Source organism: Eumetopias jubatus, unplaced genomic scaffold, assembly GCF_037043125.1.
Source record: "Eumetopias jubatus isolate StellerSeaLion01/CBP00866 unplaced genomic scaffold, mEumJub1_p1.0 scaffold_8, whole genome shotgun sequence".
Lineage (NCBI taxonomy): Eukaryota > Metazoa > Chordata > Mammalia > Carnivora > Otariidae > Eumetopias > Eumetopias jubatus.
The window spans coordinates 97,156,709-97,170,537 of record NW_028274814.1 but is presented as its reverse complement, the minus strand read 5'-3'; the positions used below and the strand labels follow the sequence as shown (position 1 = coordinate 97,170,537).

The window sequence follows — 13,829 nt, the reverse complement described above, 5'->3', positions numbered from 1 at the left end:
GGGGGGACCAAACTCAACCACCTAAGCAGACCAAACAATGGTTCTGCTGTTAAATTTGATTTTTAACAAAATGTTGAATTTAAATAAAAGTGCTTTTCTAATAGCCTCTCTATCCCTCAGGTCAATGAAATACATTTTCCATTAAGGAGAAATATATCAAATGCCTTCTTAGAGTTCATAACTTTTATCTCAAAGAAAGGAAGTAAATTCAGGATATTCTCTGAGATAAAATTTTCGTGGTATGACTTTCAACTTAGGCTACCTATTTTCTCTACCTAGGTGATTCTTTTTCCTACACAGAATAAAGTGAAAGAAATTAAGCAATGAGTACTAGAAGGAGGTATTCAATAATAATGAGTTTTCTGATGAACAAACTGGGAAGTTGGGTATTAAATAATAAGAAAACCATTTTACAAGTCTCAATGAATGAACAATTCTCAATTAAATACTCAGTGTATCTGTTACGGACTCGGCTTTTCTCTATTCATAAGTGGAATATAAACTTGGTCGTGTTTTAGCTAATCCTTATTCGGTGCATTATAAGGAAACAAGCCTGACAAATTGTTTGAGGCTGTGGTCTCATTATGTCAGCATCATAATGATTTATTCACTTGGTGATCACAATGATTCAAGAAACTGTCCCCAACTTCATTACACAAAAGGAAAGGGAATGGCTTCTTAAAAGTCCAATTTGATAAGTTGCTTCTTTAGAGGCAATTTTAGAAATTAAATTAGAACAGGAGGGATGGACTTTTTTTTCACACACAAATCCAGCCGGTCCTATGGTACCAATGAGGTAGACTTGAATTTAAGTGAATTAGCCTATGGTTCTAAATAGCTTATTAGAGGGATTCAGTCTTTACAAGTTAATTACCATCTACTTGACACTAAAATCAGAAATATAACAAATAAAAAAGAAATATAACAAATAAGACCCTGTTTACTTACAGAACTTTAAGACTGTAAAGGCCAGCGAATGCTCCCTTGGGAATGTATGTCAAAGAATTTCCGGCAAGACGTCTGTGGGTTTCAAGGGAGAGGAGAGACAGTGAGCATAGTTTTCTTCATGTGGAATTCATTTAGTTGTTAAGAAACGCAACAGAATTTTGTTCAAACCACAAATGTCAAAAACAACTGTAGAGAACCTTGTCTTGTTATATTTTGTGAAAAGCTTCTGTAAATTTCTAATCAAAAGGCTGGCAAAAGAAGTGCCTACAAAGAAATATAATAAGTTATCTATTTTTACACTAAATCATTTAATAGCTTAGACTATATATGTAGCTCTCCTTTCTAAAAAATTTTATATGAAAGTTAGTGCCATATAATAATCTTCAAAAATTGTAATGTCAAACTGTGATTGTCACATGATTTTTACAATTTTTCTGTAGAAGTCTAAATAAATCAGATAATCAAACATAAGAATTTTTCTGTTGCAATTATCCCACAAAATACCCAACTTTCTTGCTAAATCTGGCAAATAAGATGCAGACTATCACAGTTAGTTTTTTCTTTTTCTTTTTCTTTTTTTTAATTAACATATAATGTATTATTTGTTTCAGTGGTACAGGTCTGTGATTCAACAGTCTTACACAATTTACAGCACTCACCATAGCAGTTACCGTCCCCAATGTCCATCACCCAGTCACCCCATCCCTCCCACCCCCCTCCACTCTAGCAACCCTCAGTTTGTTTCCTGAGATTAAGAGTCTCTTATGGTTTGTCTCCCTCTCTGGTTTCGTCTTGTTTCATTTTTTTCCTCTCTTCCCTTATGATCCTCTGCCTTGTTTCTCAAATTCCACATATCAGTGAGATCATATGATAATTGTCTTATTTTGCTTCGCATAATACCCTCTAGTTCCACCCACATCATTGCAAATGTCAAGATTTCATTTTTTTTGATGGCTGCATAATAGTCCATTGTGTATATATACCACATCTTCTTTATCCATTCATCTGTTGATGGACATCTAGGCTCCTTCCATAGTTTGGCTATTGTGGACATTGCTGCCATAAACATCGCGATGCACGTGCTCTTTCGGATCACTACATTCACAGTCAGTTTTTTCTAAACTCTATCGGGAAAGGGTATTTTAATCAACGGTTCAATTGGAATTGTATTTCAAAATGGTATTATGCTTAAAAAATTGAAAACAATAAAGAGTGTTTAGTATGAAAGACATGAATAAGGTTTATTTAGTGGAAAGTTTTGACATCATTAACTGGTAAAATTTAAAGAGTGTATAATATTTTTCTAAGTGGGAAACAGCCAAGGTGAGAACATATGCAAAAAGATGGACAAGGTGTGGTACCGGAAGCACCTGGTTCAGTACTTTTCTGGCAATCACATCAAAGCCATAACCTCAGGTGTTAGATGGTTCCACAAAATGGAAAATCCAAGAACAACACAGTGACTCAGAAGAGCACAGAACCTTTTAAGGAGCTGATCACATTGTAGAAGGGTGGGTAAAGCCGGCAATCAAGACACCCGCATGTTTTCTTGACGGAGGTGGAGGTTGGAGTAAAAGGGTGGAGGGGCCCACTTGAACTAGTGCTTATTCCTGAAGGGCCGAACAGCTTCAAATTTGTATTTTGATATTATCTACAAATGAGAGATAATTCAGTTCCACTGAGCTCCACTGATGGGACTGAAAAAAGCCATTCAGCATACAACTTCAAATATGTGTCCCCGGGCTAGTCTGCATCACCAACAAGCTGGGAGTATTGAAATAAATATTATCTCATAAGCAGCACCTCTGAATAGCATGTTTGGTATGTGTATTAGAAAGCGTAATTTGCTCGATCCAAATTAAATTGACTTAAAATCAAAATGTATCACAATTTTTGTAATCTTGCTTTTATTTTTTTAATTTTAAAATATATAACAAGAGACTTGAATCTGAGAAGAAGGTCTGCCTATTTCGGGTCTGCAGCACCAACTTGCTGTGAGCTGTTAAGTAAGTTTATATTGCTGAGATTCATTTTCTCACTAATTACATGAAACAGTAAGATAAGGTAGCTACTCAGGTCCCTTCTATCTCCTACACTCTAGCACTTCTCTCTCTCGTCTTATGTTTATTTGTATTTGTGCCTATTTTCCCTCTCTTAACAAATATAATTTTGTTAAGATTCAGATAGCTCTTATATGGTACTCTTCCCGCATTCCTCATGGTGCCTAAAGACGTCTTTTTCAAACTGTAAATAAATCTAGTGGCTTGGAATAGAATTAAGAAAAAGAGAGTAGAAAAACAACAGATTGCATTTTCTACTCTAGTAGAAAAGTATCTTTTTATGAAAGCTTTGTTTTGAAACATGTTTGTGAAACTGGATTGAGGGGAAGAAATGGATTTCTTCCTGTATATGGTCAGAAAAGTTTGAAGGCCACTAGCCTAGAGCATAGTATGTATGCCATTAACATGTAATTCAGCTAATATTTAACCAGGGTGGTTTCAGAGGTGTTTTGTTTATTTCCTATAAAGTCTTACTAGAAAACCCTCTTTAGACTATCACAACTGGCTTTCCACCAGTCTCCCACACTGAATCCCTCCCTATGCCCACTTATTCTGTGTCCGCCACCATCTTTGTAAAGCCAACTCTGATTATATCACTCACCTGTTCAAAACCCTTCACCAGTTCGCATGCCAAATGAAAAGAAATGCAAAGTCCTCAGCTTCCTCTCCATAATTCCCTGATCTGTGTTCTATGATGTAGCTCCACGAAACCGTGAGACTGGCTTTTCCTAACTGTGCCGTCCACCATCTCCCTTCTGGTCCTTTGCTCTATCTAAAATGTTCTTCCTCCTCTCCCTTCCTGTCTCTCAAAGCAATTTCATTTCTTAGTTTTCCAAATGGATGGGCCGGCTCTCTATTTTGAACCACTTTGGTAGCACTTTGTGCCTCTCTATGGGTTTGCTGGCTACCTTGTGTGACAGTGCGTACCTGTCTTGTCACACACATTCCCCTGAAAGTGGGAATTCTTTCTGTATCCATTATAGGGCCTTGCATAGTGTCCGAAACAGAATAGGCTGCCCCAGTAGTGTCCAACTAATCATTTGAGTAGAGACGACTAAATGTCCCCGGCATCCATTGCCCCCTCCTTCTAGAATAGTACCCGTTACCCAGAGTTCTAGCCCAGTATGTGGTCACCCAGCTAGAGACTACACTTCCCAGCCTTCCTTGCATCTAAACATGGTAATGTAACCAAGTTTGGGTGTGAGTGAAAGTGAGGTGTGAAAACTCCCGTGTCACCTCCTTAGAAGGAATCTGCTTACCCCCAGTGTTGTCTATTACAGGAAATTCCTGCAGAAGTGGTACTGGCAAGACAGCACTAATGATTCTGGTGTGGAGAACACTCCACCCAAGGCAAAACAAGGGCAGCGAAAGAGCCAGAAGGAACCCGAGCCCCTGGATGACTTTAGGGAGCAGAGCGGTCCCCTCGCCCTGGCGTCCTCTTCTGATGAGTAACAGAATCAGTGTGATCCCTTGTTGCCCTCGGCAAACAAGTCCGTGATTGAAGGATTATGAAGCTGGCAAGGCTAGTAAACCTCCGCTGTTAGAGACCTTACTAGATGCCAGGCTTGAGGAGCCATGTTTGCAAAACCGTTCCAAACTGCAGCATCCACTCTCCTCTCCTTATCTCCCTTTTGTCCTTGTATCATGAACTTGCACTTGGCACCCCTGAACGCTCACAGCCATTGCATGTTGCTGTTTCGAACAGTCACGCTAAAGTCGGAAGACGTTTACTTTATCATTCCTTCAAGCAATCTTTGCAGATCCGACAAGTATTGACAGAGGGCCTGCCCTGTGCGGTCGCTGTGGTCCGTGCAGAGATGCAGCAGTGATCCCCAGATGGGTAGAGCCGCTGACCGCACGGAGTTCCCTTTCTAATGTGGAGAGATGGTCATTAACGGAAACACAAAGGAAGACCACCACACAAAACAGACTCTGAAAAAAAATATCCAAGGCGAGGGGATGAGAGCAATGCGGAGGACAGTGGGCGATTCTTTCAGATCCGATGTGCGGGGAAGCCTGTCTGCTGAGTGGGCATTTCAGCAGAGGCCTGAGACATGCAGGTATGTATGTGAAGGGAAAGTCGTGCAAGAGCCCCACGCTGGGAGTGGGCCTGGGGGGGGGGCGGTCCCGAAGCTGTGAGGTGGCCAACAGGGCTGGGGTGGAATGACACAGGGAGCGAGTGCCGGCGCGGGGAGTGTGGAGAGGCGTCCAGGGCCACTTCATGCAGGGCTCCAGAGGCCACGGGAAGGACTCTGGCCAGGAGAGGGGATGCGATCAGACTTGTGTTTTAAAGTGGCCCTTCTGGGGGCGCCTGGGTGGCTCAGTTGGTTAAGCGTCTGCCCTCGGCTCAGGTCATGATTCCAGCGTCCTAGGATCGAGTCCCGCATCGGGCTTCTTGCTCAGTGTGAAGTCTGCTTCTCCCTCTGCCTGCCGTTCCCCCTGCTTGTGCTCTCTCTCTCTCTGACAAATAAATAAATAAAATCTTAAAAAAAAATAAAGTGGTCCTTCTGATGGGAGCTCTTAAAGGGGAGAGTGGAGTGGAGTGGAAGCACAGGGGTGACCAGAGCAGTTCAGGTGGGAGATGCTGCTGCAGCCCCCCAGGGCAAAGGTGGCCAGAAGTGGTGGGATCTGGTGCAGAAGAAAGAAAACTCCAACCAGGCAATCCACTAGGGGCAGGGCGACATGTAGGCAGCCAAAAAAGAGCAACATTTTACATTTATGGTTATATTATCTATAACTCACGGTCATTTGCCTAGTTACCCAAAGTACTACGTGTAACACTGAAGTAATGAACTATGTGTGACTAAGAGCTACTTAGTGAATTAAGACAGACTCAGGCTTGGTAGATGACCACATACGACTTAACTAATCAGACTGGGCTGACTAAGAACGGTTATTTTCGCCAAAAAGTCCCTAACTATCCCTGTTCACGGTCCTAACTTCAACAGTACATTTCGAAGTTCTAGGGCACAGCTTTCTTTCTTTCTCTCCTTCTTCTTTTTTTTTTTTTACTATGTTAATCACCATACTAGGGCATAGCTTTCAAATGAATGCTTAACTCCTACTGCTGCTCATGTGTCATCACGCAGCTTCGAGGGTTCCTGAGACGTTGACTTTGGAAATGAAAACGAGGGAGTAAAAACTTTATTTACTTTATTAGTTGAAATTATTGTTAGGGCAGATACTTTTCTGTTACATTTCCTGAAGTCTAGCTTACTTCTTTCACATTTTCTTTTCTGGGCAAAGACTTTCAGAGCCCTTGAGTCTGTATTCAGAGCTAACCTGTGGAACCATGAACCTGTGTTATGAGGGGAGTTTGTCTTAAAGGAATTTTTGATGTGCTCTTAGCTATTTGCGAGGCCGGTGGAAGATCTATCTCATTGACAAAAAACAATAGTTTAAGGAAATCCCTGGATCCTTCTCATTTCTTTACCATGTGGGATGGTTTTAGTAATTCTAAAATTAAATACATATAAACTATAGGGGGGAAAAGGCTCTCAAATAAATACATGAATAATTAGAACTGCACACAAATCTTTCCTGTGACGATCTGAACTAACAAAATCTCTGGCAACTATGTTCCAACCCCAGAGACCCACATACCATTTGTCTGAGAGTTGGATTTTTTTTTCCTGTTTCTAAAATTATTTCATGAGAATATCTCTTCCAACATCTTCATTTCTATAATAAGATACAACTTATTAAGAAAAACTTTTATATATTTTATATGATCTAAAAAACGTTTTCATTCTTAAAGATATTGCTCCACATGTAAGACTCATATTGTCCCGCTGTTGTTAGTGTTACTGACTCAGCTACCATAAAAAGAAAAAAAAAATCAAATTATAGTAGACACATGCCTCTTCAACTAAATCAAATAAGTAGATGTTTTGGTGTTTAACAACCAATTAAAATATCTTTGAGAGTCTATGTTTCTTTTAATCTCTATGATAGTTTGAATCTCTAAAGAAATCTAAAGGATTTTTTTTTTTTTTTGGTAGCTTCATTTTGTAAAAAATGGAGAGACGAGAGCAAAGCAATCAGATGCGACCTCTAATTTCTGATTTCTCTTCTCTGGATGTTGGCCTGGAGAGGGAGAAGCATGTGGGTAAAATGGAGTGTGCACGGTGAGTGGAAGGGGTGCTTGACCCTGTGCTCTGGCGAGGGCCTCAGGAAAATTACTGTGCGGGGAACCATGCTCCAACGTGGGTTTCCCTGGCGGAGTTCCAAAGGCAGAAGAGCATTTGCAGAGCTAAGTGAGAGGGCCTTGCTAGTTCTACCAGGCCTCCTGGGTCAGTTCTTGTGAGAAATTTTGCCTTGTAATTCTTAGGAATTCCCCCCCCCGCCGCCTTTCCCTTTTTGGTTTTCTTCCTTCTCACCATTAGTGTACAGTAAAGCATAATAAAAGTCCCTTAACTTCCCTGGGCCTTATCTCACTTATTCTTTTAAAATGATAGGGTTCTGGGGTGCCTGGGTGGCTCAGTCATTAAGCATCTGCCTTCGGCTCAGGTCATGATCTCAGGGTCCTGGGATCGAGCCCCGCATCGGGCTCCCTGCTGGGCCGCAGCCTGCTTCTCCCTCTCCCGCTCCCCCTGCTTGTGTTCCCTCTCTTGCTGTGTCTCTCTCTGTCAGATAAATAAATAAAATCTTAAAAAAAATGATAGGATTCATTCACAGAAGTTTTCTCTGCCCTCAAATTGTTTTTCTGCTACACGTGCATTTCCTACTTACCTTCATTCTTTTCCCCCTCATCCTCCCTCTAACCTGCTGTTTTCTTCTTGTTTATTATAAGATTTCTTTATTACACATTACTAACATTTTATTTTATTATTATTTTTTACATAACTTTTTTTTAAAGATTTATTTTTTGGGGGGGAGTGGAGGGGCAGAAGGAGAGGGAGAGAGAGAATCTCAGGCAGGCTCCCTTCTGAGCATGGAGCCTGACATGGAGCTCCATCTCACAACCCTGAGATCATGAAATGAGCCAGAATCAAGAGTCAAATGCTTAACTGACTGAGCCACCCAGGTGCCCCTATGTAACATTTTTTAAAGACTTATTTATTTATTTATTTTGGAGGGGGGAGTGAGTGTGTGTTGGGGGAGGGCAGAGGGAAAGAATCTTCAAGCAGACTCCCCATTGAGCATGGAGCCCAATGTGGGGCTCAATCCTATGACCCTGAGATCATGACCTGAGCTGAAACCAAGAGTCTGACACTTAATCGACTGAGCCACCTAGGTGCCCCCCAGCCCCCATGTAACATTTTAAAAGCATTTTCCCATACTTCATATCAGGAGGTAGATCAGAGATTATTACACTCCATATTTTGTAGGTAAAGATACCAAAGCTCAGAAAGGTTTTATGTAAAATGAAAAACATCGTCGCTTTCCTAGTTTTATTTAAATGTAATCTAGTCTTAGGGAGCATATAAGTTATGTAACAGCAGGGCTGCTTAAATAATCAGAGAGAATGAACTTGAATGTGATAACCCTTATGATTTAAAAGAAGACATTTCTGGGGCACTTGGGTGGCTCAGTCTGTTAGGCGTCAGACTCCTGATTTTCGGCTCAGGTCATGATCTTGGGGTTGTGAGATGGAGCTCTGAGTCGGGCTCCGTGAGGGGAGTCTGCTTGAGATTTTCTCTCTACCTCTTCCTCTGCTACCCCCACTCTCTCTAAAAAATAAATAAATAAGTAAATAAATAAATAAGTAAATAAAATAAAATAAAATAAAAGACACTTCTGGCTACTTAGCAAATTCAGGTTGGCTCCTAGAAATTACTGCTTTATTTTCCAACTTTTTTTACCAAGTACATGAGACCTGGACAGCACACATTCTATACTTGCAAAATTAATTTGTTCTAGAAATTTGGTGAGGGCTAACATCAGGCTTGATGGTAGAGTAGTTTCCCTCCCTCTTCCAATTCTGAAGCTCTGGATGACACTTGCTGATTTCCAGTTTTCTGGGACTATTTTCCTTCTCTGTGATTTTCTGATATTTATTTTCAGTGACTCTGTTACTATTTTTAAACTTCTTTTTCACTCTTCTGAGTTGAGATTCACCTGAATAGTTGTAAACTATCACTTAAACATAAAATCTCTAAAGTCTCCTATTTCTGTACGATGTGTCAAAATATTCTCATATGAAAAAACAACATCATAGTCAATTCAGATTGGCTATTCATGACTCAACTCTATTGATTAAGTGTTCTTATTGCTTTTGGGGCCACCCCACTGATGAGTGTGGCTTTGGGTTATACTCTTAAAGGAGCCAAGAGTCTGGATGATGAAGACTTAGACATAAACAGGATGAAACTCACAGTCCGATGTACTCTACTAATCTTAACTCTGCAGACAATAATGCATCATCGTTGTACTTGACCAAGCTTACCATGGTGGCTTTTCTTTTATAAGATGCCCATGCTAGTCAGAAGGGCCCAGATGCTTAGAGTTTAACCCGCTGGTATTCATCTTTGGTAAGGTTTGCTGAAGCCTATTTAGCAGTTTTGGATGCAAGGATTATGAAATTCTATCAGCTGTTTTCCTTCCCATCAGAGGAAATAAGTGTCTTTCCTAATATGCCTCAAGAAATTGTGATTTTCAAAAAAATGTGGTTTCCACCCCTCCTCCAAAAGTTAAGCATATCCAATTGGTCAAATCCAGTCAGGAATCTTTCTCTCTTTTCTTTTTTTTTTTTTGTGGATTTATGAACTGTCCATTTTGTTTTCATTATTAGGATAAAAATATTCAGATCTCAATGTTCAAAGACTAAGTCCATTGGAGCAAATAAATGAATTCTTCAGGGTAACAGAGAATAATACTTCAGTGGGCATAAAGTCCTATGGTTTCTTTAACCACAATATTAACTCCTTTGTGAAGCTTCCCTTAATTACTTCAGTCCAGAGTCAACTTTCCTGTAGGACATATTTTATACAATGCTGTTCATTTCCTACCTTTTTCTTTGTAGTCTACCTGATTTGATTATAGATTCCTAAGGTAAAGACTCTTATTGCCTGCCCAGAGCAGGTAGCTGAATCAATAGGTACCGGTCTTGTTTCTAAAGACAGTTGGCCATAGTGCTACAGGTCTGTCATAACTATTCCAAGACGGCTGGCTAGTCACATAACCAGATCAGGAACAGCTAAAGAATATGCCTCCGTTATGCATCAAATTTAAATTCAGCAATTTCTTTGAGTACTTTTTTTTTTTAAGATTACATTTATTTGAGAGAGAGGGAGAGAGAGCATGAGCAGGGGGAGGGGAAGAGGGAGAAGCAGACTCCCTGCTGATCAGGGAGACTGATGTGGGGCTCGATCTCAGGAACCTGAGATCATGAGCTGAGCCAAAGGCAGACACTTAACCCACTGAGCCACCCAGGCAGCCCCTTCTTTGAGTGCTTTCAATATGCCACGGAGAGTACTTTGCAGCATACAAGTAATAGCCACCTTTTATTAAACATCTTGTAAGTGCCCGGCACAATGTTAAGTAGTTTACATACATCGTGCTATTTAATTATTGTAAAATCATATTAAACAACATGATTATCCCCCTCTTACAGAGGGGAAAATGAATCTTAAGAGAGGTTATTTGCTCACACTTACATAGAAAAGTTTACACAAGAGAATTTGATACAATATAGCATTTTGGCTCAAAAATTTGAGTTTGTAACCATTACTTCAGTTAAAAGTAGGTTGACCTGGAGCTTAGGTTGGTCAGGAAAAATTACTCTAAAACAGGAAAAACATAAGGACACACATGCCTGCATCACTGGGGTTAAGGCCGTAAGAAAACTGTACTCACTGCTTCCTACTCAGATTCTTCCATTGCCCTCCAGATCCTGTACAACCTTATTGCTCTCACCACTATGACTGGTGGTCTCTCTTTCTTCCTGCTAGCCCCTCTTTTAATTCTCATCCTCTAAACAGAGATGTTACTTAGGTTTCTGTCCTCACACTTTTTCTTTTTTCTCTGGTGGTGCTCAAACTTGAGTGTGCATTGTCATCGCCTGAGAAGCCACAAAAATTCAGATTCCTAGGCCCCAACTCAGATTCAGTGACTCAGAGTTTCTAGGGGGAAGGATTCAGGAATCTGTATTTTAAAATAAGCAGCCCAGGTGATTTTAACATGGGTAGAGAGTCACACTGGGAAACATAGAGCCTATACCTTCTCTCAAGGTCCTCATCTGCCCCAGCACCTTCAAAAATCACCTCTTTGGTTTTTTGTTGGTTTTGTTTTGTTTTTTAGAGGGAGAGAGAGAGGGGTGGGCAGGGGCAGAGGGAGAGAGAATCCCAAGCAGGCTCCATGCCCAGCGTGGGGCTTGATCTCATACCCCTGAGATCATGATCTGAGCTGAAATCAAGAGTCGGATGCTTAACTGATTGAGCCACCCAGGTGCTCCAAAAATCACCTCTTTGTAGACAACTCTGTAGTCATTATTTCTAGAACAGACTCATCATACTCCAGACTCACATTCCAACTGTGTTAACAACATCTCCATTTGGATGTCCTACTGGCACCTTACACCTAGTATGTCCAGAACCAGACAACTTCTGCCTACAAAATACCAGTTGTTCCCCTTGAATTCCCTGTTTCACTGACTGCACCTCACGAGTCTCCTGCACCTAATCTCATAATCTTCCTCACAGTCATCTCTCACCTTCGGACTTCCCTTCTGGTCCCCACATTCCATCAACTGCTGAGTCCCTGATTGTCTTCCTGCACTGTGATGCTTCCATATATCCCAGTGGGTCTCAGCCCACCTGTAGGGCTTTAAAAAATATTGTCAGGGTCCCCACTGAGACCCATTAAATCAGAATCTCTGGGCATAAGCCCCAGTAAAGTAGTTTTAAAGAATGGTCCAGGGGATACTAATGCATATGCAAGGATTTTAAACTCTGGAATAGTTCTCTCAGTATAGTATTGATAAGATCAACTAGAGACCTTCAAGGTTTCCATCCCCAGAAATGATGATTCATTCATTACTTGTTGGGGGAAGTAGGAGAGGTCATTAGTTAATGGGTTTTAACAGTTATCCAGAAGAGGCAATAAGAACCTGACCTACGTAGTAATAAAATAGGGTAAACGAATGGGAAAGACAGTGTGGAATTATGAGCTCTGGATCTTGGAAACTGGCTGATACCAGGGGGTGAGAGAGAAAGAATTGCAGAACACAAGAAGTGAGGGACAGACACAGTGATCACAAGTTTGGATGATAAGAATGCTGATGGCAAGCAGGAAAGGCAAGAGAAAAAGCTTGTTGGGGGGCTGGACAAGTCAGTCTGGTTCTGCACTCGTTAAGTTTTCAAGTATTGGTGGGGTAGGTGGAAGTGTCACTTGGCAGATGATTCTCAAAGTGTGGTCCCTAGACTAGCAGTGTCAGCATCCCTGAGAATGTGATATAAAGGCAAATTCTTGACATCTCCCCCCCGCCCCACTTCCAGCCCACTGAAGAAACGCTATGGTGGGGCTAAGCAATGTATGGTTTAGCAAGCACTCCAGATGATTCTGATCTCACTAGAATTCGAGAACCACTTGCCTAGAGTAGTGACCCTCAGATTTATCATGCATCGAAATCACCTGAAGAGCTCATTAAAGGCAGCTTCCCGGGCACAATCCCCGGAATTTCTGACTCACTAGGTTGGAACGGGGCATAGAATTTGCATTTCTAACAAGTTCATAGGTGGTGCCAATACTGCAGGTCCGGGGACCACACTTTGAGAATCACTGGTCTATCAGTCAAAGACAAAATAAATCTGAACTAGGAATATTGATTTGGTGGTCATCTATCTTAACAAAAATAGTTTAACTGTTGGGTTTTTTTCCCCAGACGACCACAGTCATTTCCTAATGGGTCTGTAGCCTCCTATCAGGTCCCTCTGCTTCTGTAAGTCCCCAGTCTCTTTGGCATACAGAAATCAGAGAAATCTTTTAAAATCATAAACCCTATGATTTCATTAGCTGTACACAATCCTCCAGTGGCTTTCCATTGCTCTTATTTGAATTCTGTAGGTAGCCTGATTGGTCCTGCACAGTCGGGTCTTTGCCTTCCTTTCTAACCTCACCCCATGTCAGTCTCTCTTCCTCTTACTCAGTTTCAGCCACAGTGATCTTCTTCCACGTCCAGAAAACGTGTCACGTTCTTTCCTACTTCTGGACGTCCACTCACACTATTCTTTTGCCAGAAACATTCTACCCCAGCTTTTCAGACTGCCAACTTCCCTTCATTCTCCTGATCTCAGTTTAGATGTCATCCTCTTAGAGAGACTTTCCCTCCTTGTCCTCCCTTGTTATTTATTCTCTACCTGTGTTTGTGTTCTTCAACACTCTTGTTACAATCATCGAATATCATCGGTGCTAGTTTCCTCACTTACTGTGTCGCTCCAGTAGAATGTGAGCTCCCCTAGGGCGGGGACCTGTTGAATGAGTGAGTGAACCATAGCAGGTCCCATTCTCTCTTACGTTCCCAGCGGCTCAGTAAATATGTATTCAGTGAATGAACTGAAAAGTACCCGAGAAAGGAGACAATAAAACGAAGTGCAATAATCTGGGGGAATGTCTACATATTATAGGAGTTGGGAGCGGAGGAGGAAGGATGCTAAAGAGAAAAAGAAGAGGAGCCTGGAGATAGGGCACTTTCAGAACACTGCCCAAAATGTCGTAACGAAAGATACATACACGTGTGCACACACACACACAAAGACAGATATTTAAATGTCTATCTCCAGCTATATGGAAAGACATTCGGAAGAGAACTAAAATAACTGCCATGGAATAACATTGGAGAAAAAGAGCTTCCAAGAGGCAGCATTTTTCATCATTTGCCAG

At 41.2% G+C, this 13,829-nt stretch overlaps 1 protein-coding gene across 3 annotated transcripts in view; it reads right to left on the bottom strand.

Moving 5' to 3' along the window:
• LGR5 (leucine rich repeat containing G protein-coupled receptor 5) overlaps positions 1 to 13,829 on the bottom strand; it is a 123,806-nt gene that overhangs the window by 47,922 nt on the left and 62,055 nt on the right. For all 3 annotated transcript variants that reach the window (XM_028111034.2, XM_088025638.1, XM_088025640.1), the window contains exon 3: positions 949 to 1,020. In XM_028111034.2, coding sequence (XP_027966835.1) covers positions 949 to 1,020 — 72 coding nt within the window. The remainder of the gene's footprint in view (positions 1 to 948; positions 1,021 to 13,829) is intronic.